Source organism: Antrostomus carolinensis, unplaced genomic scaffold (genome assembly GCF_000700745.2).
Source record: "Antrostomus carolinensis isolate BGI_N321 unplaced genomic scaffold, ASM70074v2 scaffold8133, whole genome shotgun sequence".
In the NCBI taxonomy this organism is placed as follows: Eukaryota; Metazoa; Chordata; class Aves; order Caprimulgiformes; family Caprimulgidae; genus Antrostomus; species Antrostomus carolinensis.
The window spans coordinates 30,582-56,642 of NW_010304406.1; the positions used below are offsets into that span (position 1 = coordinate 30,582).

General features: G+C 42.9%; 1 protein-coding gene across 1 annotated transcript in view; it reads left to right on the forward strand.

The window, feature by feature from the left end:
- The window catches only part of LRRK1 (leucine rich repeat kinase 1), a 56,320-nt gene that overhangs the window by 12,801 nt on the left and 17,458 nt on the right, over positions 1 to 26,061 (forward strand). Inside the window, exons 7-20 of the mRNA XM_010164434.1 lie at positions 10 to 173; positions 1,101 to 1,238; positions 4,975 to 5,087; positions 6,229 to 6,311; positions 9,793 to 9,916; positions 10,446 to 10,558; positions 11,426 to 11,640; positions 13,672 to 13,836; positions 16,227 to 16,399; positions 18,394 to 18,514; positions 18,747 to 18,906; positions 19,553 to 19,829; positions 23,411 to 23,582; positions 25,024 to 25,187. Of these exons, the coding sequence (XP_010162736.1) occupies positions 10 to 173; positions 1,101 to 1,238; positions 4,975 to 5,087; positions 6,229 to 6,311; positions 9,793 to 9,916; positions 10,446 to 10,558; positions 11,426 to 11,640; positions 13,672 to 13,836; positions 16,227 to 16,399; positions 18,394 to 18,514; positions 18,747 to 18,906; positions 19,553 to 19,829; positions 23,411 to 23,582; positions 25,024 to 25,187 (2,182 nt within the window). The remainder of the gene's footprint in view (positions 1 to 9; positions 174 to 1,100; positions 1,239 to 4,974; positions 5,088 to 6,228; positions 6,312 to 9,792; positions 9,917 to 10,445; positions 10,559 to 11,425; positions 11,641 to 13,671; positions 13,837 to 16,226; positions 16,400 to 18,393; positions 18,515 to 18,746; positions 18,907 to 19,552; positions 19,830 to 23,410; positions 23,583 to 25,023; positions 25,188 to 26,061) is intronic.

Sequence of the window (26,061 nt, forward strand, 5' to 3'; positions counted from 1 at the left end):
GTTTTCTAGCAACTAATTGGATTGGTTTAAGGAAGCTGCAGGAGTTTGACGTCTCTGACAACAGGTTGGTGGAACTTCCAACGGTTTTTCTATACTGCTTCAAGTCCCTAAACATACTGAATGTTTCCAGAAATCAGCTGAAAGTGTTTCCAGATCCCTGGGCCTGCCCCTTGGTAAGTCAAAGTGTTCTGACAGAGTCAGAGGCTGAAAAAAAGCTGTTGAAACAATGCAAAAAATATACTATGATGCTTAAAAAGCTGTCAGACATCTTAGGCTTAAAGGCTGTCCTGTTTCTGTAGGAGTGCCCCTGCCTGATTCAGTTTATGGGTCACAGATCAAGTCTTTCTGAGGTTCTGACCTGTTCTCAGCATGTTGGTGGCATTGATGGAAAACTTCTAGTAATGTCTTGTATGAACGTGTTCATTTTCTCTATAGTTCATATGAGCAGAAGTATTTTTAGGATCATTTTATGTACAAGAAGAGCATTTTATGCTCCAAGAAGAAATTCTTTACAGAAAGGGTAATCAGGCACTGGAACAGCCTGCCCAGAGAGGTGGTGGATTCACCATCCCTGGAGGTTTTTAGAAAGAGATTGGACGTGGCCCTTAGTGCCATGATATAGTAATTGGAGTTGGATCAGGGGTTGGACTTGATGATCTTGGAGGTCTTTTCCAACCCAATCTATTCTATGATTCTATGATTTTACAGAACACTCAGCCTTCATTCAAAATTAACTTTGCCCAAACCCGTGACTAACTAGGGCTTCTATATCCACCCATCACTGTGAGTTTATTCCTCATTATTACAGGGATAGGATAAGAACAGGATACTTTGCTGAAGTGTCTGTTTGTGGTTGGAAAACAAACGGGGATGATTTTTAAAATAACTTAAGAAATACTTTTTGCCCACCAAAGATTTTGTCCATCAATTAAGTGAGTGCATCTCCTCAGCAAATCCTATGTACCTGTATGCACAATAATTTATCTAGATCAAAATATCTAAGGAGATCACCTGGAATTAATTTATTAATGCCTTAAACATGTGACAACTGATCTACCTCATTATTTAAAGAGATGATTACTACTCTTCATGTTTTCCAGAAATGTTGTAAAGCATCTAGAAACTCATTGGAATTCCTACCTGATGCATTGACTATTTTCTGGAAAAACCACCTCAGAGAAGTGGATTTTTCTGAGAACTCACTTAGAGAAGTTCCACCGGGACTCTTCCAGCTTGAAGTGAGTGTCATTTCTTCCTGCTTCACAGATACTTCTCTTAATACCTACTCAGAGCTTGAATTTATAATAGTAGCTGTCTGGTTAAGGTAGGAGACTATTTTGAGTTGAGGAGCACAGCAGTTGCACGGAGCCTCTGAGCAGCCCATAACCCCCTGAACAATTACATTTGAACCCTCGTCCAGTGTGATATGGTATCTATCTTTTGACACAAGTCTTTTGAGAACTCTTTGAAAGTCTGTTTCAAATTTTAGGAGAGCAGTTCGGGAGACAACCGCTGCATTGTAGCTGCAAGCTCCAACCATTGAAATATAGATGTTGTCAAATGTGCTCACAAATAGCTGTGTTTTTAATTAATCTGGAACACCAGTGTTGTGTAATTAAGGATTAGTCTTTCTGTGCTGAAAATAGCATGTTTGAATGCCCTAAACAATGCTAGTTGGTATCTCTCTTGTCTTTAAGCTTGTGCAGATGAAATAATTCTTGCCAGTAGACATCAGAGATCCATGGTTTTACTTGAAAATTCTTCAGAATTTGTGGCTTCACATCCTTGAAACCAAGCAGAACTTGGAGGTTTTCTCCAAGCTTCCCTTCTAGTTTGTGAAACTCTGGGTCATGGAGATAGAAATGGGGGTAAACCATTGTGCAGAGGTTTCATGATTTTTCACTGCTCGCCTGTGTGGGAAAGATGCAGAAGTGATGGTTTATATCCAAGGTGTCTCTTGCTCCTGCCTGGGAGAAGAGTACTGAGGGTCATTTGCTCCCTCAGTTGTTTTTAATGATCCCTGCAGATTTAGCTTTGCTTTCTGGTAACAGTTTGTTTTCAATTGATATTTCTCCTGAAATAGAATGAATCCTATGGACTATTGTCTCTAAAACTTCTTTTTTCTGAATGCATTAAAATAAAGCCAGTGGGTGGGAGCTACCATGACAGATACTAAACACTAGATGGTGCTTCAAGGGCACATTTCTTTGGATGCTGCTGCTCAGAGGCTGCAGAAGAATGTGAAGGCACCAGTACAGGACACCAGAGAAGACCTCTGCCAGTTCTTACCCGTATCTCTTCAGCCTTACCTTCATAAAAGAAATAAATAGCAGCTATTTTCAGTCCTGCAAGGACCAGAGTGTGGTGAACAATTAGAAGTTGAAAGCCCATACCTAGATCAGCCGTGGCTTGGGCTACTCCTTGGTCATAGAGTTTGTGTTGGTGAACAGGGCTGCACACACGCTCCAGCCCTCTCCAGAAGCAGGTGTGGGAAGGAGAAATGGGCAGTAACATGTTCTTATGTATATTGTAGGAAACACTGTATGTTGTTGGAACTAGATGATCTTTAAGGTCCCTTCCAATTCTAACCATTCTATGATTCTATAATATAAACCAGGCTAGGCTGGATTTCACTTGTATTATTATGTAGGAACAGCAGTGAACGGTCTGGTCCCTGGGAAAAGCTGAAAACAGAAGAGACCTGTGACCTGGAAGCACATCTCTGACCTAGGCTGATGGGACATGTAGTTTATCACTGGTTTGTTGGAGAGGTCTTAAGACTGGGACCAGCTCACAGTTGCTAAGATGATGTATATACTAGAAATGTGATGTTAAGAGAAGCAGAGGCTTTCTCAGCTGTCTTCTCTGTTGCCTTCTAAAGGAACCAACCATACATGCTCCAAGCCATGTCTTAGTTCTCTAGGCTAGTTTGCTTCTCTTGGAAGAGACGTGACCCTCTCTGAGTGGAAATATTCAGGTAAGACTCTGGTCAGTTTTTCCACATCACAAGCTGCCCAAGGCAGCCTAATCTGGATGCTGCAGTTCCTTCCCTCTGGTATAATATAACACACCAGAGCCCTTTTTGCATGCTGTGGCAGTAGGTGTGAAGGAAGTTGCCTGCTGCTGCCATTGTCTCACTTCTGAAGGCACCCATTCTCTTCCTGAAAGGCAGCAAAAATGGAGAAGTTAGAGATGAGAAAGAAGAGGCAATTGCAAAACAAGGATTAGTGATCTCCAGAATTGCAGTCATGAAGAGCCACAGCCAGTTGAAAGTCACTAATTTTCTCCCCACGGAGCAGGCACATCAGCATTGCATATAATCTCGCCAGGCTCCCGGATCTCCTGGAGAGTGGCCTTTGTCAGCGTTTGTGGGGGACATGTAACATGGATACAGTTGACTGAAAATGCAGCACCCCAGCTAGACCACACAGAACAAAGTTTGTGCTAATTCTGGAACGTGTCGCCTCCCTTTCCTCCCACCCCCTGCTCAGGGATATTTCGGGGGAGAAGTTTGAAGCATTGTCGTTGAGCAGCCCCATGCTGATACTTGGAGAGAGGTTGACACCAAGCGCCAAGGGAGGACTGGCTCTTCCTTCCAATGGGAGGTTCGAGCCAGTGGAAGACTAATAATGATAAAAACATTGACTGTCAAGACATGAGTGGCAGGGAGAGTTTTGTAGTTTGCACAGTTTTCCAATATTCCACTCTGCGTATCTGCAGGTTTATATTTTACTTTACCTTCCCCAAGTCCCACCAAGGCCCAGTGCTGCCTCTTTTTCTTCTCACTAGAGGGAGCATTAGCATGACAGTTACCATTCCAGCAACTGCTGGGTGTCCAATGCTTATGTCACATGGATACCTCATATTTTTCCAATCTGAGAAACGAGGAGGAAGGCCAACAGACTGGCTTCGTGAGACATTGTTAATCCTGCTTGATGAAAAGAGGCATAAACCTTTTATATTCTGTGGAGCACATAAAACATTTAACACACTTGAAGCTGAAGTCTCTGCTGGTAAAACATGATTTCCATGGGGTATAATTCATTAATACTGCTGTACTTATGGCATGAGATAGTTCAGCTGATGTTCTGCTTATCTCAGTTTTTATGAGGGGGGGACAACTTGCAGAATAAACTTGGTTGGAAGCTCTACATGGAAGACTGTTTTGCAGTGGAAAATTAGATTTTTCAACCAAATGAAAATGATCATTTGAGCCTCGACATTATTTTTAAGGGCAGATGGAAAAGCATAAACTTTACAAATCTGAATGGGAACTGTATTTTTTTCTTTTATATTTCAGTTAAATTTAAAGGAGGGCTTGTGTTTAATCTTACTCACAGTATCTGCAGCTGAGTCCTATCTCTTTGGTGTTCACTTTACAAATCAGCTTCATTTCTTGTTTTTAAAATTTCTGCCTCTGGTGTGAGGAAAAAAAAAAGTAGGTAGGTAACTTCTATAAATGTTGGGAAGTTAATATAAATCCTTTCCATTTTAATAGACATGTAACAACAAAGCAATTAAAAATTTTCCTTGTGTGAAATGGTTCACGTTTTGCACGTGGATTTTATGCCTGTGCAACAGGTGGAAGCCCACTCTGACACTCCTTTGCACACACATAAAAGGCTTCTCATCTGTATGTGGCATACTGTGTGGGTAAATCATACTGTTCTTTTCCATTGGGAAAGGTTTCCTCACTGAAAGTAAAATGTCCTCTTATATGGGTTGTTTCCAATTGCATCTGTCAGCAAGTAGACTAATAATCTCCCAGAACTAATAGTGGTGTTGCTTCGTGCAGAAAATATACTTGCTGGAGACAAGAAGGCAATGTTTGCCTGCTAGGCAGCACGGACAGAATGTTCTGATGAATAAGATGTACTTTCTTCATGTTTCTGTTATTTAATAGCCGTGCTAAAAAACCTCTTTCTGTGTGTTTGATGGTCTCTGTCTTCTAACTCTAGGCTATTCCTCTTTTAGGCTTTGGTGTCCCTGAAGCTGCTGGGAAATCAGTTAGTTACATTGCCTTCACAAGATAAGTGGAATTGCAAACAACTTAAATCACTGGATCTTTCAAAAAACCAACTTGGGAAGTAAGTGTTTCTTTCAAATTTTGGCTGAGAAAACAAAAGCTGAAGATATAATAGCAAACCCAATCCCTGGTGTAATACAAAGGGTGTCAGGAGTGAATTAATTACCTGCAGAGAAGGCATTGATATCCACATACCATGTCTCTAAGTATATTGTGTGTCTGTGACAGTGATGAATTATCCTTTACTTATTCTTTGGGCATTTAGCACACTATATCATTTATTAAGTGGATAGATTACTGATAATGGCAGTTTAATTTCAGAGCATGTAGAAATTTCTTTAACCCAGTGTGTGGTTCATCACTACAAATACTAGTTTGTGGGGAGCATATCTTAACCATAAACCATCTGGCTGGACTGCAGGTTTTAGTTAGTGTGGGAGTATTGTTTTGGAAAAAAATGAAAAATCTTTGTTTTTTTAAATGGAAACGTAACCAGCTGCAAGTTCATAGAGAAGACTGACATTAATAAGGTCATCCAATAAAAGTGTTGTTCTTCCATTTAGAAATTACAATAGGGATGTTTAACGTAGAGAGTTAAAGGTCCCTTATCTTCTCCAGAACTGCACTGAATTGTGTCATGCTTCTATCTTCTCATTTGGGTGCCTGTCCAGCAAATTTTCAGGAGTCCTTAAGAGTTGCTGTGTCAGTTGCAAAAGACAAATTATTTGGTTTTTTTAATGTCTCAGTGCATTTTCAGAGTCATGTTGTTGGGTCATCTCGTCAGGGACTCTCTGGTGAGAGCAGGGAATGGCGGCAGGTCGGTTCTCCAACGCTTCTCCTGAAGCTTGTTCAATTTGCTGTTTGACAGGCTACTTAACCTTGACACCCATAAAGCCGGGGGTCAAGTGCTCTCGCCCTAGGAGCTGAAAGTGCTGCCTTGCAGGGCTCTGTTAATTTGCCAGAAGAAAACCATTGGGCCTGGACAAGTGTTGGTGGAGCTTAACTCTGTGATTGCACAGCAGGCTTCAATTCCATCTCTCAAAAGCAGACAGGAACCTGTAAGAGCTTTGCTGTGGATCCCACAGCCTTGAGTGAGGCCAAACCACACCACACAGTGTCCTGGGCACGCAGCTCCAGCCCAGTCCTCAACTGCCCCATCCAAGCTCTTTTCTCCACGTGTCACCAGTTTGTTTTACCCACAGGAGTGATGAAGGATTTAAAACGAAGCGGATTCCCTTTTTCACCACGAAGAGCAGGGTGCGCTGCGGCCCAGAGGCAGGGAAGGGACACGGCAGGGCAAACGTGGGGAAGCAAGTGCTGAGAATGCCAAGGGAGCTGTGACAGGAATCTCTGGAGTTTGGCTGGAGGGAAGTCGGTGTGAATTCATCTGCAATTTTAAGTGCAACAGCATTTAAATGAGGAGGAAATATGTTTAGATAAAATGTTTCTAAAAGAATGATGCAGCTGTTTGGTACCATCAATATAGAGTGATGAAGAATGAGTGAAACCTGTTTCTTTCACTGAGCTTTTTTTCTTTTCATGAAGGTTATTCTTTTTAGCCAAAGTACTAACTGGTATGTTGAAGGGAAATTAACCCATAATTAGACTTATCACTCCTAGAATTGCTAGGAATTGTTGCTGAATTTGTAAAAAGCATGTATTCCCCTGTCTCTCTGATTTGCACCCACAGTTTGGGGCAGAGCAGAAGAGCTGTTCTGGATTAGTGCACTTGAAATCCCAGAGAGAACAAAGGAATATCTAAAGATATTTGCACTGCTTCCTGCTCTCTGTGGGATTCATCTGCATTTCTTTTTGTTTGTTTGTTATATTTTAAAGCCCTTGGAGAGCTTTCATTCTCGGCTGCCTGAAGAATGGCTTACTCTAAAGCATTCTTAGCAAATCACAGAGTGGAATAGAGCTGGCATCTTCGTGACACACATCCAAGCAGTCCTCAGCTGCTCGTGAGAGGGAGAGGCCCTCCTGCAGCAAATGTTTTCCTCAGTTCCTCTGAAAATTTTGCACAATCTCAGGTCAATGTGAATAGGTAAAATCAGTAAATGCACCAAGTACAGCCATAGGTATCGGTTAGGACTGGAGGTCCTAACCTCCAGTCTGCTCATCTGGGAGGCAGAGGCTCTCCCTGGACTTCCAGGCAAGTCTAATCCTGCCTCATTTTTCTGTCTGTGGAAGTAGAGGCTGCTGTGCAGCAGGTCCTGTGTCTGCACCCTAAGGAGGAGAAAGGATTGGTCTGCATTGTTTTGCAAGTAGGAAATGGAAACAGAAATGCTGTGACATCAATGAAATCCTGAACATGGAAGAACTGGAAAAAAAAAGGCTGAATCTTGCAAATCTATGGAGTCTGACATCCTCAGAGCTTCTCTGTGAAGTGCTACCGCAGCATTTCCCAATGAGGAGAGAAGGGCAAGAACAGAGGGCAAAGGCAGCTAAAACCAGCTTTAAAAGGGAATTGCTGTCCTCATCAAAATTTCTGTATCTTGCAAACCCAGCATAACCCTTCTACATAAAGGAGGAGAGGATGGACTCAGCGTTAGTACAGTTTGACAAGCCTTGGCACGTAGTACCCTGGTGCAACCAGGTTGCCTCAGGTTGCAGGAGGATGCAGAGTAGCCCACCTGGCTGGTGCCACAGTTGAATAGCCACAGAGACAGAGCAAAACCAACTCATCTCTTTCTCTCTGTTCCTCTGCCAAGTATAGCTTGGTGAGACTAGAGGACATCGCCAAGAATTTAAAGAACATAAAGAGAAAATAGAAGCTGAAGTACATCAGTTGCTCACAGAAGTCTCCTAGTGAGGCAGATTTTCATATAATTTTACCAACAAAGCTATTTACTCAAGTCTAGATTATTTAAAGAGAATAATTTATGGATGCTTACTATACGTGATTGATAAATCTCAGAATAACTTCTTGCACATGCATGTGGTGGTGGTGGCATTTACTCATCCAAAAATATCTTTTCAAGATGGGATTTGTTTTAATTTTTCTACAGTTCTTTAAAAGAAAAATTTGAGCTCAAGCCAGAGAAATCATAAATAACTCATGAATAAATAATGACAATTCATAAACACCTCGAGCTTGCTTCCAATATAGTACACTCCTTTCTGCCTGGAACTCTTTGGTGAATTGAGAGTATTGCTACTATTTTAGGTGTTTGCTCCTACGTGTCCAAGAGGAACTAAATCTGTCTGTGCCTAGGTGCGTACTGAAGAGGAACAATGAAAAGTTTAAGTCCAGCGATGAGCCAGAAAGGAAGTGAATCGAATCCATGAATAAGCCTGCTGTTCTCCTAAAATAATCCCAAAGATGATTTTTTATTTGAAAACTGAAAGGCAGACTGTGACACCCTGCCCACACCAGACAGTCCTGTCACGTATATAAAACACCCCTGCAGACAGTGGGACTCTATCTTACGCCTTTTCTGATCACAGCTCAGGCTTGAGATGCTGTTAATATTAGAACTGAGGAATTTTCTCCTCAGAAAACCTCTTCCATTTTCTTTTTCTTTTTCTTTTTCTTTTCCTTTTCCTTTTCCTTTTCCTTTTCCTTTTCCTTTTCCTTTTCCTTTTCCTTTTCCTTTTCCTTTTCCTTTTTTCTTTTTTCTTTTTTCTTTTTCTTTTTCTTTTTCTTTTTCTTTTTCTTTTTCTTTTTCTTGCTAAGTCTAGTTACAGTTGCTCATTGCTCAAATTTTCTCTGTAAGGGAAGAAGATCCTGGTGGAAGTGCAAGTCCTATCCTTGAGGAAGGGTGTGTCTCGCATCTCAGGGAGTTGCTTTTGTTGACTGTGGAGGCAGCAGATGGTGCTGGTTGTACTTTCCTAATCAGAGACTCAGAATCTGCTTGTCCCTGTGTGTCCTAGCTTTCCTTGGTTTCAAGATGCTTCTTGGTAGATATATGTGACACTCTTAAGACAGCAACACAATTCACAGCAGTTTTTCATGCCACTATCCCAGGAGTAATTTGTGGAGCAAAATTATGCCCTTTGGAACCAGCTGAATTTCCCTTTGTTTAAACCTCTCTAGCAGCAGCAACTCAGCCATACAGATGTTGCTATTATTGCTTGGGTTGCTCCCATAATACATTAGTTGCTGCTCAGACATGTAGGAAGTCTGAAGTGCCCTGAGATCTTCCAGTCTAAAACAGAACAGAGGCACAAATGCCTTCAGTGTTTTAGAGGCAATGTAGGTTAGTGGTCTGTCAGCTGCAGTTTGAGTTTTCCTCTCTGTTGTTAATTGACTTTGATCCACTATAGATTGCTCCAGGATGCAACCTGGGGTCCTGAATGTAAATTCTGGCTGGCTTCTGGCTTTTCTCAGGCAACATGGAAAGAACATGTTGAGAACCACTTGTGTCCTTCGTGTGCTCCTTCACTGCCAGCTGTTAGGCTGGAATAGGGGCAGTTCACAGGTATTACCAACTATTCAACAGCAGTAAATATAATGCCACTCATCCTCTGATGTATAGTCATCTTGGCAGGCCTGGAGTTCCTTCCTCAGCACCCCAGAAGTCTTGGAGGCTGTCACCTTCAAACATGCCCATCACCCTGATTTTTAAAAATGGAGATGTGAGCATTGATATTTGATTGCCATCAAAGGCTGTTTGCTTTTCTGCTGTTGCTTCGTGATGGTTCCTGCCAAGGAACATGATCTCATGTCCTGCCTACAAAGTTAAGGTGAAGGCTCTTGGTTCAGAGCCTTGGTGCCTATTATGTTTTAAAGGTGCAATTTGTTTCCTGTCTTGTTCCAGGTCCTTTTTTGGAGTTTCCAGCATTTCTGAGTGATTCTCTGGAAGTCCTTTATCTGAATGACAATCAGCTGGATTCTGTCCCACAGTCCGTTTGCCTTCTGAAAGGTTTAACAGAACTTTATTTAGGAAAGTAAGTCTGTGTCCTGGAAAAGCTATGCAGTATTATTTCCATGTTGTTTTAGTGACCAGTCTTCTGTGGAGCCTCACCCCAGATGTCCAGTGCTTTTGAAGTCAAAAAGCTGGAAATAGTCAGTCCCTTGTTAGAACTGTGCCCATCATTTGCTTTAGATAAGGAGGAGGTCGGCCTTTTGAATTAGGGAAGATGATCTAATGCTTTGAACACAGGCCTGGGAATGTGCTTCTAGTTCATTCTGACTTCTTGCTGTCAGCTTCTACAGCGTTAGAGTCAATAATTCATCATTTTTGCCTTTATTTCCTCAACTATCCGGTAAAGATGATTACACTTGTCTGCCTCAGAGGATAAATTGAGGTTATACATCACTTTTAGGATGGAAATTGCTATTAAAGTGCTGAGTAGCCTTATTAAAACGTTAATGGAAGATTTCTGCAAGGAGAGAATAGAGTAATCTGAGAGTCTGTGAGAGCAGCTACTTACACACAAAGCCTGGTTGTTGATAGATTTATTTGTTTTTATACAGTAACCCTGGTATCCGAGAGCTTCCTCCAGAACTTGGACAGCTGGCTAATCTCTGGCAGCTGGATATCGAGGAACTAAATATCAGTAACGTTCCTGCAGAGATCAGAAAAGAGGGTAAGGCTGATCCTGTGTGTTCTTTATTAAATTGACTGAACATGTAATGAAAATTGCTTCCTTTGAATGGTCCTGAGCAGGAACAGACAGTGTGTGCCCGAGCCCTTGTCGCAGTTAACTGGAGTTGCATAGGGAAACCTCCTACTCATATTTGCAAGTTTGATAATCAGTGCTAAGCTCTGGCTGTGTGATCAATTTAAGATAGATCACATGTTAAAATGATGACTTATAAATGTGATATTTCATTTGCAGTACGCATGCCAGATAAATTCCATGGCTCGCCTCCTGAATGAGTATGTTTTAGGGTATTTAGACCGTGTTTCTAAAGACTGAAGCATTTAGGATCAGCAGTCCCAGTCACATTGAAGTGACTTTATTGTAAGCTGCTAGGTTTTTGGATCTTTTACAATACTGTCTTCTTTTTTGTGTGTTTTAATAAGAAAATCCTGTGGGAACAAAGTTATTAGGAATTATTCCTTCTCCAGCACACTGTTGAAGCCTAAATCTAATTTTAACTGGAAACATAAAAGTAGAAGGAAAAACTGAGTATTTTCCAATACTAAATTAGTATTTTATGTTTCCTTTGAGCTTCTGAAGCATACGAGCCACAGCATTTGTTTCTTCTTACAGTGCTCCATTGTAGAGTCTCGGAGCAGTGACCTTTTTCTGGGGTCTCTGTCTCAGGTTTGTCCACTAGAGGTTTCTTTGTTTATTCTCTGGGTTGTCTCAGCCCACAGCGAAACTGCAGGGAAAATATTAATTCAGCTGATGTGTCTGCAAGCAGGAGGTTTTGTGCAGTCCTGCTGTACATATGTACATTTGTAATTGCTAACCACAGATAAAGCCTGTTCACTTCCCCCCCCGTAGGCCCTAAGACGGTGCTGGCGTACTTACGAGCACAGCTGCGCAAAGCAGAGAAGTGTAAGCTAATGAAGATGATCATCATCGGTCCTCCACGACAGGGAAAGTCAACGTTGATTGAGATCCTACAGACAGGAAAAGTCCCTCAGATGATGCACAGTGATGCAACCATACGTACAACAAAATGGGAGCTCCCCAAGCCGGTGGGACACAAGGCAAAGGTGAAAAACAATCGAAGGTTCTTAGCCCCAGTGGGATGTTTGAGCCCCACAGTGTCCCTTTTGGGTTGAAATTGCCTGCCCTTTTATAAAGAACAGTTTCCATTACCTGTGTGCCAGACCTCACAAGTGACATGACTTTAGATCTGTCACAGTTCCTCCGTTTCATGTTGGTACTAGAGGACAGTTCTGATTTCCTGAGCACTCAACTTTGTATCCTAAAGGGAGAGATCCATGTGTAGACTGCCTAAATTCTGGCTCTCCCAGCTTGGGTGGTTTTTGGACACTGATTCTAAGAGAATGTTTTAAATCAGTTTCTCTAAAGCAGATTTTCCTTTCATTTGGGGCCAGAAAATGGGACATCAGTACCTAAAGCTGGACTCCCTTGATACCAGAATTGTCCTAGGTGAGGAAGGTGGGTGGAAGGTAGGATGCCTGACCTCTACTATGATCCAGGGATGTAAGGCATACCTTAAACACCCAAATCTCGGATGGCTCATTCAGGGAGTGTGTCAACCCATACTGAACTCATCTGGGCAGCATTGAATTCATTCAAGCATTTGAGAGATTTGTAGGTGGCCCTGTCCACTGCCTGCGTAGTAACACAGGGATTAGAGCATGCAGAATTGGTCCTGAGGTCTTGTCAGAGCTGAGGGTGTGCAAGCACATGGCTCTCCCTTCCCGGGTGAGAGCCATGACCACCAGACTGTTTTGGAAGGGATGGAGAAGCCTGCTGAGTTCAGCTATTCTACAGCAAAGAGTGCCAGGCCAGAGTCAGAAAGAAAAAGAGCAAGCACAGCCTGACTCTTTAAACAGAAGACTTTGGTGGGAGAAGGGATTTGTGTATTTTGTATTGAAGAGCAATTGAATAAAATAAAAACCTAGACAGCATCAGAGACCTGGAGTGGGATCAACGTGCTGAACGGGCTTTTGTCCCTACCTCTGAGCCTCTGTCTGTCCATACAGGCACCCACAGCTGAAGGTCTTTTGGATGACCAAAGCAGTCCTGGTGCTAGTTAGGGCTTGGTTTAAACAATATGGAAATTCTTCCAGCTGTTTGTGGAAGACTTCAAACTGGGACTGTGCTAAGAGATCAGAGATACTTAGCTCCTTGCTGAAATTTCGTAGGGTAACTTGTCATGTGGGATCAGTCAGTATTTGGACCTGGACCAGTAAACAGAGACCACTCAATGTTACATGATGCTCTTGGGATGGTGGCTGGAGTGGGGTTTGGATTTCTGCTCATCACAAGCCAAGTGATTTAGGGACAGAGCCTCCAAGGTGTGTAGGTGCTTCCTACTGCAGCTGGGAGCCTGAATGCCATTTAAGCAGAGAGCCACGCTCCCTCTTAGTGCTGTTGTGAGGCTGCATGGAGGACTGGATGCTGAGATACTTGGAAGAGAGCCAGAGCTAGAGAGGCTCCCAGTTACATGTTCCCCCCAAAATCAGTGAGTCTGTTTTACAGTAGCTGTAATTCTGGCCCATCTCTGGTGTGATACACATGTCAGAAGCCTCTGAGCAACGTGCAGAAGGTGTTTATGAAAGGCTTCAGAAGTTTCCCATCTCCTGAGCATCTATATTCTGTTTGGCTCAGTTAGGGCTGAGCTCAGTGGAAGTGATTTCAGCAGGGGGTTTCCTGTTCCCCATAGCAGTGGCAGATAAGTAGCTTCAACAGTCCTGTCAAGTGTGGCACAGACAAGGATGAAACAGTTTCTATTCAAGATGCAGTGAAATACAGGGCTCAGAATGAGACCCTTGTTTGTACTGGAGAATCCACAGCATTAACTGGAGATTTACCAGCATCAAGGGCACCTCTATCGTTTTAGCAGCAAGTAATTAGTCTTGATTTCCTGTGGGGAAGTGGTAGCCATGCTTAACAATTGCTTGTTGATTTTTCTTTCCTGGAGGCACAATTAGGACATTGAAACCCTTCTTGTGTCATACATTATGCAGGCGTAGGTTTATACTTCAGCTATTATCTCGCCGTGATTTACTGCAACCGTTTGATTTGAACACTTCTCTTTGTCTAAGTAGGTTGATTCAGTGGAGTTCAATGTCTGGGATATCGGAGGCCCAGCAAGCATGTCTACAGTCAATCAGTGTTTCTTCACAGACAAAGCATTGTACATAGTGGTATGGAACTTGGCACTGGGGGAAGAAGCTGTGGCAAACTTACAGTTCTGGTTGCTGAACATTGAGGTAAGAAGTCACTGGTGGACTCTAGGGTATCTGTTTGTCAAGCAGTAGCTCAGCACACAGATATGTGATATTACAGATTCTTTTTGGTCTGCTTTTAAAAACTCAGCAAGCTATGAATTTTGCATAGCTTTTGGAATTAATTTTCCATTACACTGTAGGCGCAGCGCTATATTTAATGGTTTAAATTTATCATTTGCTTTGTTCTCCCTCACACACATCAGAGAATGAAACAAAAGCTGATTTATAAACCCTTGCTAAGTAAAGCTGAACATACTTATTTTGGAATTAGTGTTTGACCACACTGTGCTCTGAGGGGGGTTTGAAGCATTTTCTTTCTTGTGCGGGTTAGACACATATTAGTCTTGAGGTTATATTTTTAACACTTTAGATTCAGGTAAGCTAGAGAGAGTCTGAGACTCAGAGCTGCAGTGAATTCATTGGTGTTGATAGATTTTTATAATACCATGTTCATAATTTTTTTGGTAAATGTTTATTATTTTATATCTGCGTTAACATTACACACACAGAAATGGGCTCTAAGCTAGTGCCTCTCAGAAAAGAAATGTCTTAACATTAGAATCATAGAAGCCCAGACTGGTTTGGGTTGGAAGGGACCTTAAAGCTCATCCAGTTCCAACCCCCCTGCCATCAGCAGGGACACCTTCCACTAGACCAGGTTGCTCAAAGCCTCATCCAACCTGGCCTTCAACACTTCCAGGGAGGAGCATCCACAACTTCCTTGGGCAACCTGTTCCAGTGTCTGACCACCCTCACAGTGAAGAATTTCTTCCTCATATCTAATCTAAACCTCCCCTCTTTGAGTTTAAAGCCATTTCTCCTTGTTCTATCATTAACTGCCCTTATAAAAATTCCCTCCCCAAATATTGCAAACATATTAGCTTAATGGTCAGCAGCAATCAAAAACCCAAACTAGGTAACAAAGCCAAAGCTTAATTATGATATTTCAAAAATATATGATGTGCCTGTGTCCTTAATACATCCCAGCAAGCACATAGCAGCATCAGAAGAGATACAGGGAAAGATTAACATGATGGTTAAAAGTAAGGAAAAGTTTTTGAGTGCACAGCATTTAAATAGATTAGGCCTCTTCAGCTCAGGAAAGAGGCAAATGAGGAGGGTGCATGTAGACTTCCCAGGGGTAAGGAGAAAACCACAAGGGAGCCTTTGTTCGTGATCTTTTACAATAGAAGAATTAGAAGAGATCAAAGGAAATAATGAGATGGTAGCTTTCAAATGAACAATAGGAAGTATCCTAAACACAACAGATAGCTAACCTGTGTGATTTATTGGAAATACAATGTGCTGTGGGTGTCAGAAGTTGAAAAAACAGACTGGTAGAAGAAAAATCCATCAAGTCCTATTAATTCAGAGATACTGTCTCATGCTGCTGAAGTCGGTGAGCTGCAGGCTAATGGTTACAGGGAGAGCACACCAGGGAAAATCTTTATATGCTTGTCCTGTGCCTGCACTCTTCATTAGCCTCCAGGCAGAATGTTGAACCAAGTGGGCCCTTTGATCTGACTTGGTACAGCCATCACTCCTGTGTCTGCACAGGGTTCCAGTTTGGTGTCATTTGGGTTTGGGATTTCAGTGGGCATTGCAAGGGAGAAATGGATTGACTGCAAATAAGCCTATATTTCTGCATCTGAATTTTCTTCTGTGGTCAGAATCATTTGGATCAGCAGGCTGATCCCTGCTTAAGCCTGTGCAATCCCATTGTATTTGGCATCATGCTCCCTGAAGTACAGATACATTCCAGTCCTGTAATAGAATCATGGAAGGGCTGGAAGAAACCACAAGATCATCTAATCCATTCCTTTGTATTGAGTCAGGATTAAGCAGATTCAGACATTTCAAGCAGTTTATCTCACCTCTCTATATACCTCCAGTCAAAAAGTTTGTCTGACTTCCCTAGGTATCCATTCTGGAGTGTAACTGGCCTTTTTCAGGATATTAAAGGTAGATCTTCTAGCTCCAGGTTAAGCTGACTTCTTTTCCTTTGTCCAGGCAGACATAGTTCCTGTCATTTAGCTGACTCGTAGCAGCTTAATACCATATGGCAACTCCCTTTATGTTAAAACCTGATGTAATAAACCCAAACTGACAGTTTCCTGCTCTGCAGTAGCAGCAGATGATTAAGCCATATTCTGCAGGACAACTTCTGTAATACCCAGATCCCTTGTTGCTGTTGTCAGGCTGCCACAACAGGTTGCCTCTATTTTTTTTATATATATATATATATATATATATATTCTCTTTTATTAATGTATATGACTACCATCTCTTAAATATTATACTTCTCACATGTCCTCACTGAATTTACCACCATGTAATCTGGATGAGATCATTGTCAATGTTTTCTCTTCCAGGCCAAAGCTCCGAATTCAGCAGTGTTAGTGGTAGGAACACACCTTGATTTAATTGAAACTAAATTCCGCGTTGAAAGGATAGCAACTCTGAGGGCGTACGTCTTGGCTCTCTGTCGCTCTCCCTCTGGATCCAGAGCAACTGGCTTCCCAGATATCACATTCAAGCACCTCCAGTAAGTACTTGTGCCTTTATGAAGCTCAGTCACTCTATTTTATGTCACTTTAAACAATTTTGTAATACTTGATCTCCTTGGCAACGGAACTGATTTAAAAACTCGTCAGCATTGCATTTCATCTATTTTTGACTGAGCTCATGTAATATAATCAGAGAGAAGTTCAATGTTGCTCAGGGGTCTGATCATGAATCTGAGAGCTGGAAGCTCCAAAGTCATGACCTTGGCCAACCTGTTTTAGTGCTCCTGCTCCACTCATGTTTCTCACCATTAAATGGCGATACAGTTGATTAGTCACAAGGAGAAAAGGTACAGATTGAGTAATTAATGCTGCAAAGCTTGAGAGCATAATTGTTCCAGGGCGGGTGCTGGGGGGTTTGTTAAGGGGAGGCTGCGTGGGAACCTCTTGCTACCTGATGTGAGGACACAGCTCATGTGGCAATGTTGGTAGGGCGAGGAGTGGTCAACACCCTGAGCCCCCAGCAGTCCAGACCTGTGCCTTCTGAGTTCTCCAGGCGTGGTAACGGAGGGTTGGTGCTCTCTAGAAGATCAGTGTCAGTCAGGCCATGGAGTCTAACACCGCTCCCTCCCTTCAGCTGAGGGAGAACGCCTCTGGGGAGAGGAGGCTTCTCCAGCTGGGAAAGAAGCAGATCTGTCAGCCAAGGGAGTGCACAGCACGGGGGAGCGTGGATGGAGCAGGCTGGCACCAAACAGTGTGAAATTGCCAACGCTTGTGGCAAGAGCAGGTGGTGGCTGGCAAGTAAAGAAGGGCACTGCAGTGTCCCCAGCATTTTGCATCTGCTGCCTGGCAAAGTCATCAGGAGACCTCCCACGCTCTGTTCTGCTGATGCAAGAGCTGCGTTGGGCATCCCAGCTGGCTCTTTCCCGTTAGGAGGAGTACCAGAGACCCAATGTGAGGCACAGAGACTCACAGCAAGAAAGAGAAAGCTTTGTGCTTTGGTCTCCTCAAGCCTCTTTTCCCATCACCACAGAGCATCCTACCATGGTCTCAATCATTTTCTCAAGGGGACTTTCTTTCACCCCACCCGACATTCCACACATTCTCCTTCTTCATCTTCCTTTCCCCCTGCATTTCCTTCTTGTCAGAATTGTGCCTGATTTCCTACCTCCTCCCTTTGGTGCCTCTCCTTCACACCCCATCATCCACCTGAATGGGGTTCCTCTGAGCAGTGCTTCAGGCAACCAGAGGAGTGTGATGAGCGTGTGTTGTGAAAGCCTTGTGTGAGTGAGCCCAGGGTGCTTTTATGAGTGCTGGTCCTCCAGCATCCCAGTGAGTGCACACTTCCTAGTGCCACTGGTGGCTGAGGTTTAAGATAAAGCTTTAGAAAAGAATTTTGTGTCTGCCACATTAACATGTGGAGGATCAGTTAGAAAGACCTTTTGTTAGGGAAAGTGGAAAAGAACCATTCTTTTCCAGCCCACAAAAAGACCAAAAATAGTAGGAGCTGGAGGGAGCAGGTTTTTAGTTGTTAAAGACTTGATGAAGGCCAGCTTTTAGGATCTAAGCATCAATTCCCAGAGCACAGGAACCAGCTGAACAAGGGCCGGAATGAGGGTGGGAAAAGGTGTCTGGTAATCATCATCATGCTGCTTTGATCTGAGGCAGGGAGAACTGGACTTGTCTCTAGTGATTGCTGGAGCACAGTGTTTTCCTCCTGCCTGCAGTCCCTTCCAGGATGTCTGCAGCACTGAAGGGACAGAGGGTGATGACTTGGGTCAGTCTGCTGGGGAAGTCCCCAGAGATCACTGAGCAGTGCACAGCAAATGAAGCAGGCAGAGCAGAGATTGGCCTCATATATCTTTTCCAGGCTTCTTCATATTTTTCTTCAAAGCTAAAATTGCTCAGTGACAGCCTTCCTCCCATTCATCTGACACAGGAAATTTAAAGTCACTGATAAGAGAAAGTGAGCCTGGAAAGGAAGCCAGTGTGCTGTTAAGGTCTGATAATCTTTACCCTTGCATGACTTTTGCAGTGAGCTCTCATGTAAGACTCTGGAAGGCCTCGATGGACTCCGACAGCTGATTTTTCATGTCACTTGCAACATGAAGGACGTCGGCAGCTCGATTTGCTCACAGAAACTTGCAGGGAGATTGGTAAGAACTGTGCTTTCTAAGTGGTGATCTTTACCAAAGGGGGGACTTCTTTTGGGCTTGGTTTTGGATTGGGAGGTGAACTTTAGGAGTTATTGTTGATGCAGGAGGCTGTCTGGCTTTGAGAAAAGACAACACTCTAAGATCCCTTTAAAGGGGAGATGACTTAGTTCATCTTCAGCAGAGTGTTTGTTGTCTGATATTGATCCTGCTCTTTTTCTCATGTTTCTTGCAGATACCAAGAAGTTACCTTAGTCTTCAAGAAGCTGTCCTTGCAGAACAGCGTAGAAGAAGTCAGAATGATGATGTACAATATTTAACAGACAGACAAATAGAACTGATCATTGAGCAGACACCTGGAAATGATATCAAAGACTACGAAGACTTGCAAACTGGTAGGTCAGAGCAGACCAGTAATTTCTTGGAAATCAGTATGTGTCACCAATTGAAATATGCCATGAATAATAAAGATAAAGGGGGGGAAAAAGTCTACCAGATAATTGCTTTGGAAAAAAACAATTAGAGAGTGCTCTACACCTGTGGAGAGGTCACTTTGGAAATTGGCAAGATATAAAATTAATAATGGGGCTTTGGGGAAAAAGCTGAGAAATTTCTAGGATGGCCTGGGGCTACTAATTTTTAATTTTTTTTTAAAAACAAACTTTCTCTGATTTTATTTCTGCTCTGTGAAGAATGAAGGTTGCCATAGTTCCAAGACTGTCTTCTCTGTAGGGCCCTAGTCCTGTGATCTTTACAGAGGCCTTGCTCTGCAGGAGCCAGGGAGAACCCTTCCCTGTGAGGATGGCAGGAGAGGGGGGTAAAGGGGAGGTGTGATGGGGACAGAAATACTGACTGGAAAGTGGTGAGATGTGGGTTTTGCTAGTGGAGTGCCAGATAAATATTATTCTCTTGGCTTGCCTATGTGCTGGCTATATCTAGTGTATGTAAAACAACACAGACTGCCTCATAATCTTATGAATCTGCACTGTGCTTTCCTAATGCTGGTCTATCACTAATCTACAATTCTTTATTTTTTTGCAGCGATTAATTTTCTCATAGAAACAGGTACACTACTGCACTTCCCAGACACGAGCCATGGCCTGAGAAACCTCTACTTCCTTGACCCTGTCTGGCTCTCTGAGTGTCTGCAGAGGATTTTCAACATCAAGAGCTCCAAGTCTGTAGCTAAGAATGGAGTCATCAGAGCAGAGGATCTCAGGATGCTACTGGTTGGGACGGGCTTCACTGAGCAAACCGAAGAGCAATACTTCCAATTCTTGGCCAAGTTTGAAATTGCACTGCCTGTGGCCAATAACAGGTATGTTGATAATTAGAGAGGCTTAGCCAGGCTGGAGTAAAATAGCCATTTAATCAGTGGATATTAACCAGCTTTGTCACTATAAGCAGTTGTCTTGACAAGGATCTTGCTGTGAGAAAATATTTGTGTGCGTTAAACAGCGTAATGGAAGGCACCCATCCATTTGGGCTGTATTTCCTGGCATGAGCACCCTTTGGCCCAAACAAGCTAGCCTGAAAACTTTCCAAAGGAGATCTTTGTCCACTCGTTGCATTGAGGTTGGTGACAGGCTCGGCCACCAGCACAGCGGGGCAGTGACACCGCCAGGGATGTGGCAGTGAGCAGGTGGAAGCTGTAAGCGCTCAGCCGGCACAGCTGCAGCTGAGAGGGGATGTGAGGCTCCTGGCTGCTGGGCCTGAAATATAGATGGGTTGGAATCATCTGCTTCCAGTGAAATATCCTCACTCCAGAGTATGGCAGAAAACTTTGGGTAATCAATAATTATATCAGCCCTGAAAGTAGTAATATTTGATTTCTAGTGAAATCAGGGAAGTGTAGCTTCAGTAGCAATGCCATTTGCTTCATTTTTAGCCTTAATAGATGCTGATCAATAGTTTTCCTAGAAATGGTCTAGGAAACCTCATTCTCTTTAAATGTTAATGAGTCCTCCTCCCCTCTGCCCCCTGATCTCTTTTCCTCTGGGCAGAGTTCCCTGCTATTTTTCTTCCTCCCATCTGCTTGGCGACAGCCTGTTGTTGCGTTAACGGTGCAACCATAGTTGTATTGCACTTTTGATGTGGCATTTGCATTTCACTTCCTTGCTCTTCCAGGACAGCACGGCTGCGTGGCCCTGAGCCTCTCGGGGGCTCTGAATGCCAGCACAAGTGCAGCATTCTCTCTGCTGTCATTATGCCTGTCACTTATCCAGTCCCGGATGCCAACAAATTTTCTCAGGCTTAACACAGATAAAGCAGCAATGTTTCTGCTTAGTCCAAAATGCCTTTTGGACTCCTTGTCACTATCTGCCATTTTTCTCCAAGGCAATTACATTGTCTGTACCTCTGGAACAAGGAAACTGCTTTTTCATGGCCTGCTCAATTTTTTTTTTTGAGTGATCCAAGCCACATTAGCAGAATATTCTTCCCACTGATGGACTGTAGCTATAGCAGGTTGGATTAATTTAATGTACTAGCCAGACACAGAGCAGTTATTTGTTACTGTGCTTCTGCAATTATTGTCTAGATTGCCAGATAGGGTTTCTGTGCAGTCAGAAGAGAAAGCAGCTGCCTGTTTCTGTTCTGAAAGGGTGGATGGGGGCATGTTTCACATATTTTCAAAATTTGCATTGGCTGTTGTTCAAGAGCATCAAAACACCATCTGTATTATAATCCACTCTATAGTTGTGGTCCAGAAGGGCCTCACTGGCCTTCTTGTACTCCTAGACCCTTTCTTGGATGCACTGAGGAAAATTTATTTGCTGTCATATGATGCATCCATTACCTTTAGAGAGCAAAAACTTTTTACTTTGTTGCACTCCACTTTTCTGCCTAAGGTGCATGTCATTTAGCTTTGTTCTGCTTGTTAAAATAGGGTTGAAAGTATGACTATTCTTATTGTAATTTATAAATGAAGAGAAATTTTTATGAGTTTTACATTCCAAAGATGTTTCATGGAACAGATAATTCGATCGTGTAAGATGTCATCAGACGTTATGGACTGTGACATATGGAGAGAGCTGTTGTGTAGTGATGGCTGTTTTTTTCTGAGCTGATATTTCAGGTTTTACAGAATACTGCAGCTGCTAGAGAGAAAACATGATAGGCTGAAAGCATTGGATTTGGACCCAGCATTAGTTCTAGTTGTCTAGTCCCTGCTGCTGTTATTTTGGTCAAGTCCCTTGGCCATTTGCCTCGTTGCTGTCATTATGCTTGTCAATGATGAGCCCCAGATGCCGACACATTTTCTCAGGCTCAATGCTGATAGAGCAGCAGTGTTTCTGCTTGTAAGAAAATAAGATTTTTGATCCTATAGGCATCTCAGAATGTATTTGGTACAGGAGAGTCTCACTGTCAAGAGATTTATTGGCAGGTATTGAAAGCCCTTATGGCTCGTAGTTTTCAAAATAGTTCTAGTCTTCCAAAAGGTTTTAGCTTCCCAGATATTAAAGATCAGGACAAATGAATATTCTGTGCTTACTGGGAGATCTGAAAATACTTTGGAAACTTTGTGGTCCTCTACCCCAGCCTAGCTCTGTTGCTTCTGACCAGTCAGACTTGGGTAGCACCGAGTCAGAGTGTGGCCAACAGGTCGAAGGAGATTCTCTTCCCCCTCTACTCTGCTCTGGTGAGGCCTGACCTTGAGTACTGTGTCAAGTTCTGGGCTCCCCATTTCGAGAAGGACAAGGAACCACTGGAGAGAGTCCAGAGCAGGGCCACTAAAATGACAAGGGGACTGGAGCATCTACCACACAAGGAAAGGCTGAGGGAGCTGGGTCTGTTTAGCTTGGAGAAGAGGAGGCTGAGGGGGGATCTCATCAATGCTTATAAATATCTAAAGGGCAGGTGTCAAGAGGATGGGGCCAGACTCTTCTCAGTGGTGTCCAGTGACAGGACAAAGGGCAATGGTCACAAACTGGAAAACAGGAGGTTCAACCTAAACATAAGGAAATACTTCTTTACTGTGAGGGTGACAGAGCACTGGAGCAGGCTGTCCAAAGAGGTTGTGGAGTCTCCATCTCTGGAGATACTCAAAGCCCATCTGGATGTGTGATCTACTCTAGGTGATCCTGCTCTAGCAGGGGGCTTGGACTAGATGATCTTCAGAGGCCCCTTCCAACCAACCCCTACCATTCTGTGATTCTGTGAGTCTCCTGCACACTCGGGCAAAGAACCTAATAACATGATTGCAGGAGGAGACTGAGCAAGACAAGTGGTATCTCTGCTGCCATTAGTCCAAGTGAGCCCTTTCGCCTTGGAGTTTGTCAGGGATGTGGTGGGGAATCTGTCAGCTGCAGGCTGGTGCAGCAGCAAACCCTGTCATGTTGACTCATAAGATGCTCTCATTTTGGGAGTGGGCTGAGAGCCAGAGAAGTCTGGTCCCTGCCATCTATAACTGCCTCATTGCCACCTCCCCTGATACCTCCTCTCCCCACTTTCTGGGCTTGCTGAGTCTGAGCTGCTCTAGTTTGGTTTTGCATCTTCTGTTCCACGTAGAAGCACAGCTGTAATCCTCTGCCAGGTCAGGAGTAGTAAAGATACCAAAAAATGAATCCCACCATCACAGCTGTTTTAATGACTCTTATATTTTAATGCATTTAATTTGTGATTACACAAATGTCCTGCTCATTACATTGATTTTAACCCTGTCCAACAGCTCTGGCTGAATTATGTAATGCCTTGTTTTGCCTCTGCTTGCTTCCATAGTGTAAATTAATTTCTCCATGTATTGCTGCAGTGCCTTTAGTCTAAAAGCTTTTTTATATGCAGTAGGCTGTGCCATTAAAAATCTCTTTGGAGACTGAATCGCCTTATTATCCAGGAACAATGTACTCACTGTTACAAGCTGTAGCTAAAATTTGAGCTGTTGAATTTGATGTGTTTCAGCTACCTCCTCCCTCATCTGCTTCCTACCAAGCCAGCATTAGATATCCACGGGCTCTGCCACCAGACCACAAACACAGTCCAAAGGGTCTTCAAGATGAGTTTTGTCCCAGTTGGCTTTTGGCAAAGATTCATAGCCCGAATGCTAATTAGCCTGGCAGAAATGGACCTCCAGGTAGGTTACTGTACCTCTCTGCAAGCAAAAGAAGACAGCTAAAGTTGTTCAATATAAGTGTAAGTGGGTGTCTTCACATCCAGCTTGCTTCAGTCACAGACTTCAATAACATTATTTAAGTGAACAGGGAGAGATGAGACTATGCAGTCAAAATCTGATTCTGTTTTCACAGTAGGTGTCATTGAGAACAACAAATTGTCACTGGGGAACAAAGCCCATGTTCTCCACAGCCTCTTTATAACATGATCCCCTGGAAGGTCTCAGTACCTCCAGCATCTTCCAATTACAAGTAATTTGAATTCTGCCTGTGGCTCTTGACCATGACCATTCCACTGGGCCAGACTCTGCTTATGCCGTTTGCTAGTGGAGATCTGGAATAACTCCACCAAAGTCAGCTATCTGAATCTATATGGGTTTAAATGGGAAGAAAATTAGGGAACTATTGCCTTAATGGGATAATGAGTGCAAGCAGGCACCCTGTTAGTGCAAGTGGTGTGCATATCGTTAAAGTAGTGTTTATAAGGTTCTGAAAGCTTAAGTGAATTTTGATGTTGTTACAGACGTGTTTTTGCAGCAGCTTATATCTGAAAAAAATAGCCCTGCTGGAAACTGTCATAAATACCTGCAAGATATTTTTAGTACTGCTGTGGTATCTTCTTAACAGCTATCCATTTAAACTGTGTTCTGTCATTGATGTACAGAACATGGAAAACATGATACCTGGTTTTTGGAAGGTCCTCTGTGTTCCAGGCTTCTCAAACCATGTAATAACTTAACCTGTTTTAACAGGCTGTCTTGGCAACCCCTTGCTTGCATCCTCGTGGGCACTACATAACCCTAGAGCACCTTTGCTAGGGACCTCATCCAGTTCTCACTGAAGTGAATGGAAAGGATTCCAGGCGTCAGACCCATCTGCAGACAAATAAGTGCTAGAGCAATGAGTACAGTGGAGTCCTGCAGATGAAATCTTTGGTTTTAAAACAAAAATACATTTTGCTCTAAGTGCTGGTTGGAAGTGTCTTGGAGAAAAGCCATCTTCCTCCCACTGAAACAGGTGGAAAAGTTAACTCTCTACTTTGAGGGCAGACTTAATCGTTCAGTAGAACATTTAGCTCTTCTTTAGGTTTATAAGACTTTTGGAAATGCAGAATTCATATAACAAATGTCACAGTTATAGAATTAACTTTGTTCACTGTTATGAAATTGTTCCTTTTTGAGTGGCATGAAAAATATTTCCATTGCTGCAAAACCAACTTTTATTGCATGTATCCTCATCCCATTGCAACTATTTTTATGAGCACAAGTCACTCTTTAGTGGAGAAGATATGATAGCACCTGTGAAGGCCAAAAAAAAAAAGCCACCTTATTCCTTGATTCAAACAACATCCTTATGAGAAGTTTCAATAATTTAATGATTTTCCTGCTTTTCTGCTTGTTTCAGCTCTTTGAAAACAAGAAGAACACTAGGACAAGAAACAAAAAGGTGACTATCTACAGCTTCACAGGCACCCAAAGGAACCGCTGCAGCACATTCCGAGTCAAAAGGACTCACACTGTTTACTGGCAGGAAGGTCTGTTCGTTACCTTTGATGGAGGCTATCTTAGGTAATTTGTGTTCGTAATGCAGCATGCGTGACAGGGGAGTGATAGAGTGTGTGAAACACATATCTGAATGGAGATGCATGGGCCTGACTCATGCAATATGCTCACTCATCAGTAGAAGGAGGAGGCTCTTCTAATAGATATAACTCATCTGGTAATAACTGGTGACAAAAATGATGAATAACTGATTGTTTGGCAGTTCTGAATATATCAACTTTATGTGTTAATGCAGCCACAAATTTAAAGGGGCCTGAAAACAGAAAGTGATATTCAGAGCAGAACTCTTTGTCAGTGTAAAATCATGCATTTTCACCTGCAAAGATTTCCTTATGTCAATGAGTTTTCCACTGAATCCTAAAACTTCACCACTGTGTGGCAGTAATCCAGATCAATGGAGGTGCTTCTGTGCTATCAGACTGTGTTCGAGAAAGACTATGGCCAAGTGGTTTAAACTGGCCAAGGCAGAGTGTCTACTGGCTGCAAGCCTGAAGAAAACCTGCCATCCGTGTCCCTATAAATGCAAGACAGGGAGGAACCATGGATGTTGGAGTCCAGAAGGGCACAGTGACTTTCCTGAGCTCATCTAGTCAGCCTGTGACTGATTAGAGACTTGGACCCCAAAGAGTACAAATCATAGGCTGGAATCCTTAATTCTGGACCATGGTGGTGGTCATACTGTTATCTCCCCATGTGCTTCAGAGAATTACAGAACTCAGCTCTTTGTAATAAAGTTGGGGGTTTTTTGCACAAAAATTATTATGTCCATAAACTTTTCTAAACAGTTTTTGGAAGCTGTATTATTATTGTTATTATTATTACTATTAACTACTGGAGTTTTATTACCAATTTTTACAACTCCTATCCCTCCATCATTCCG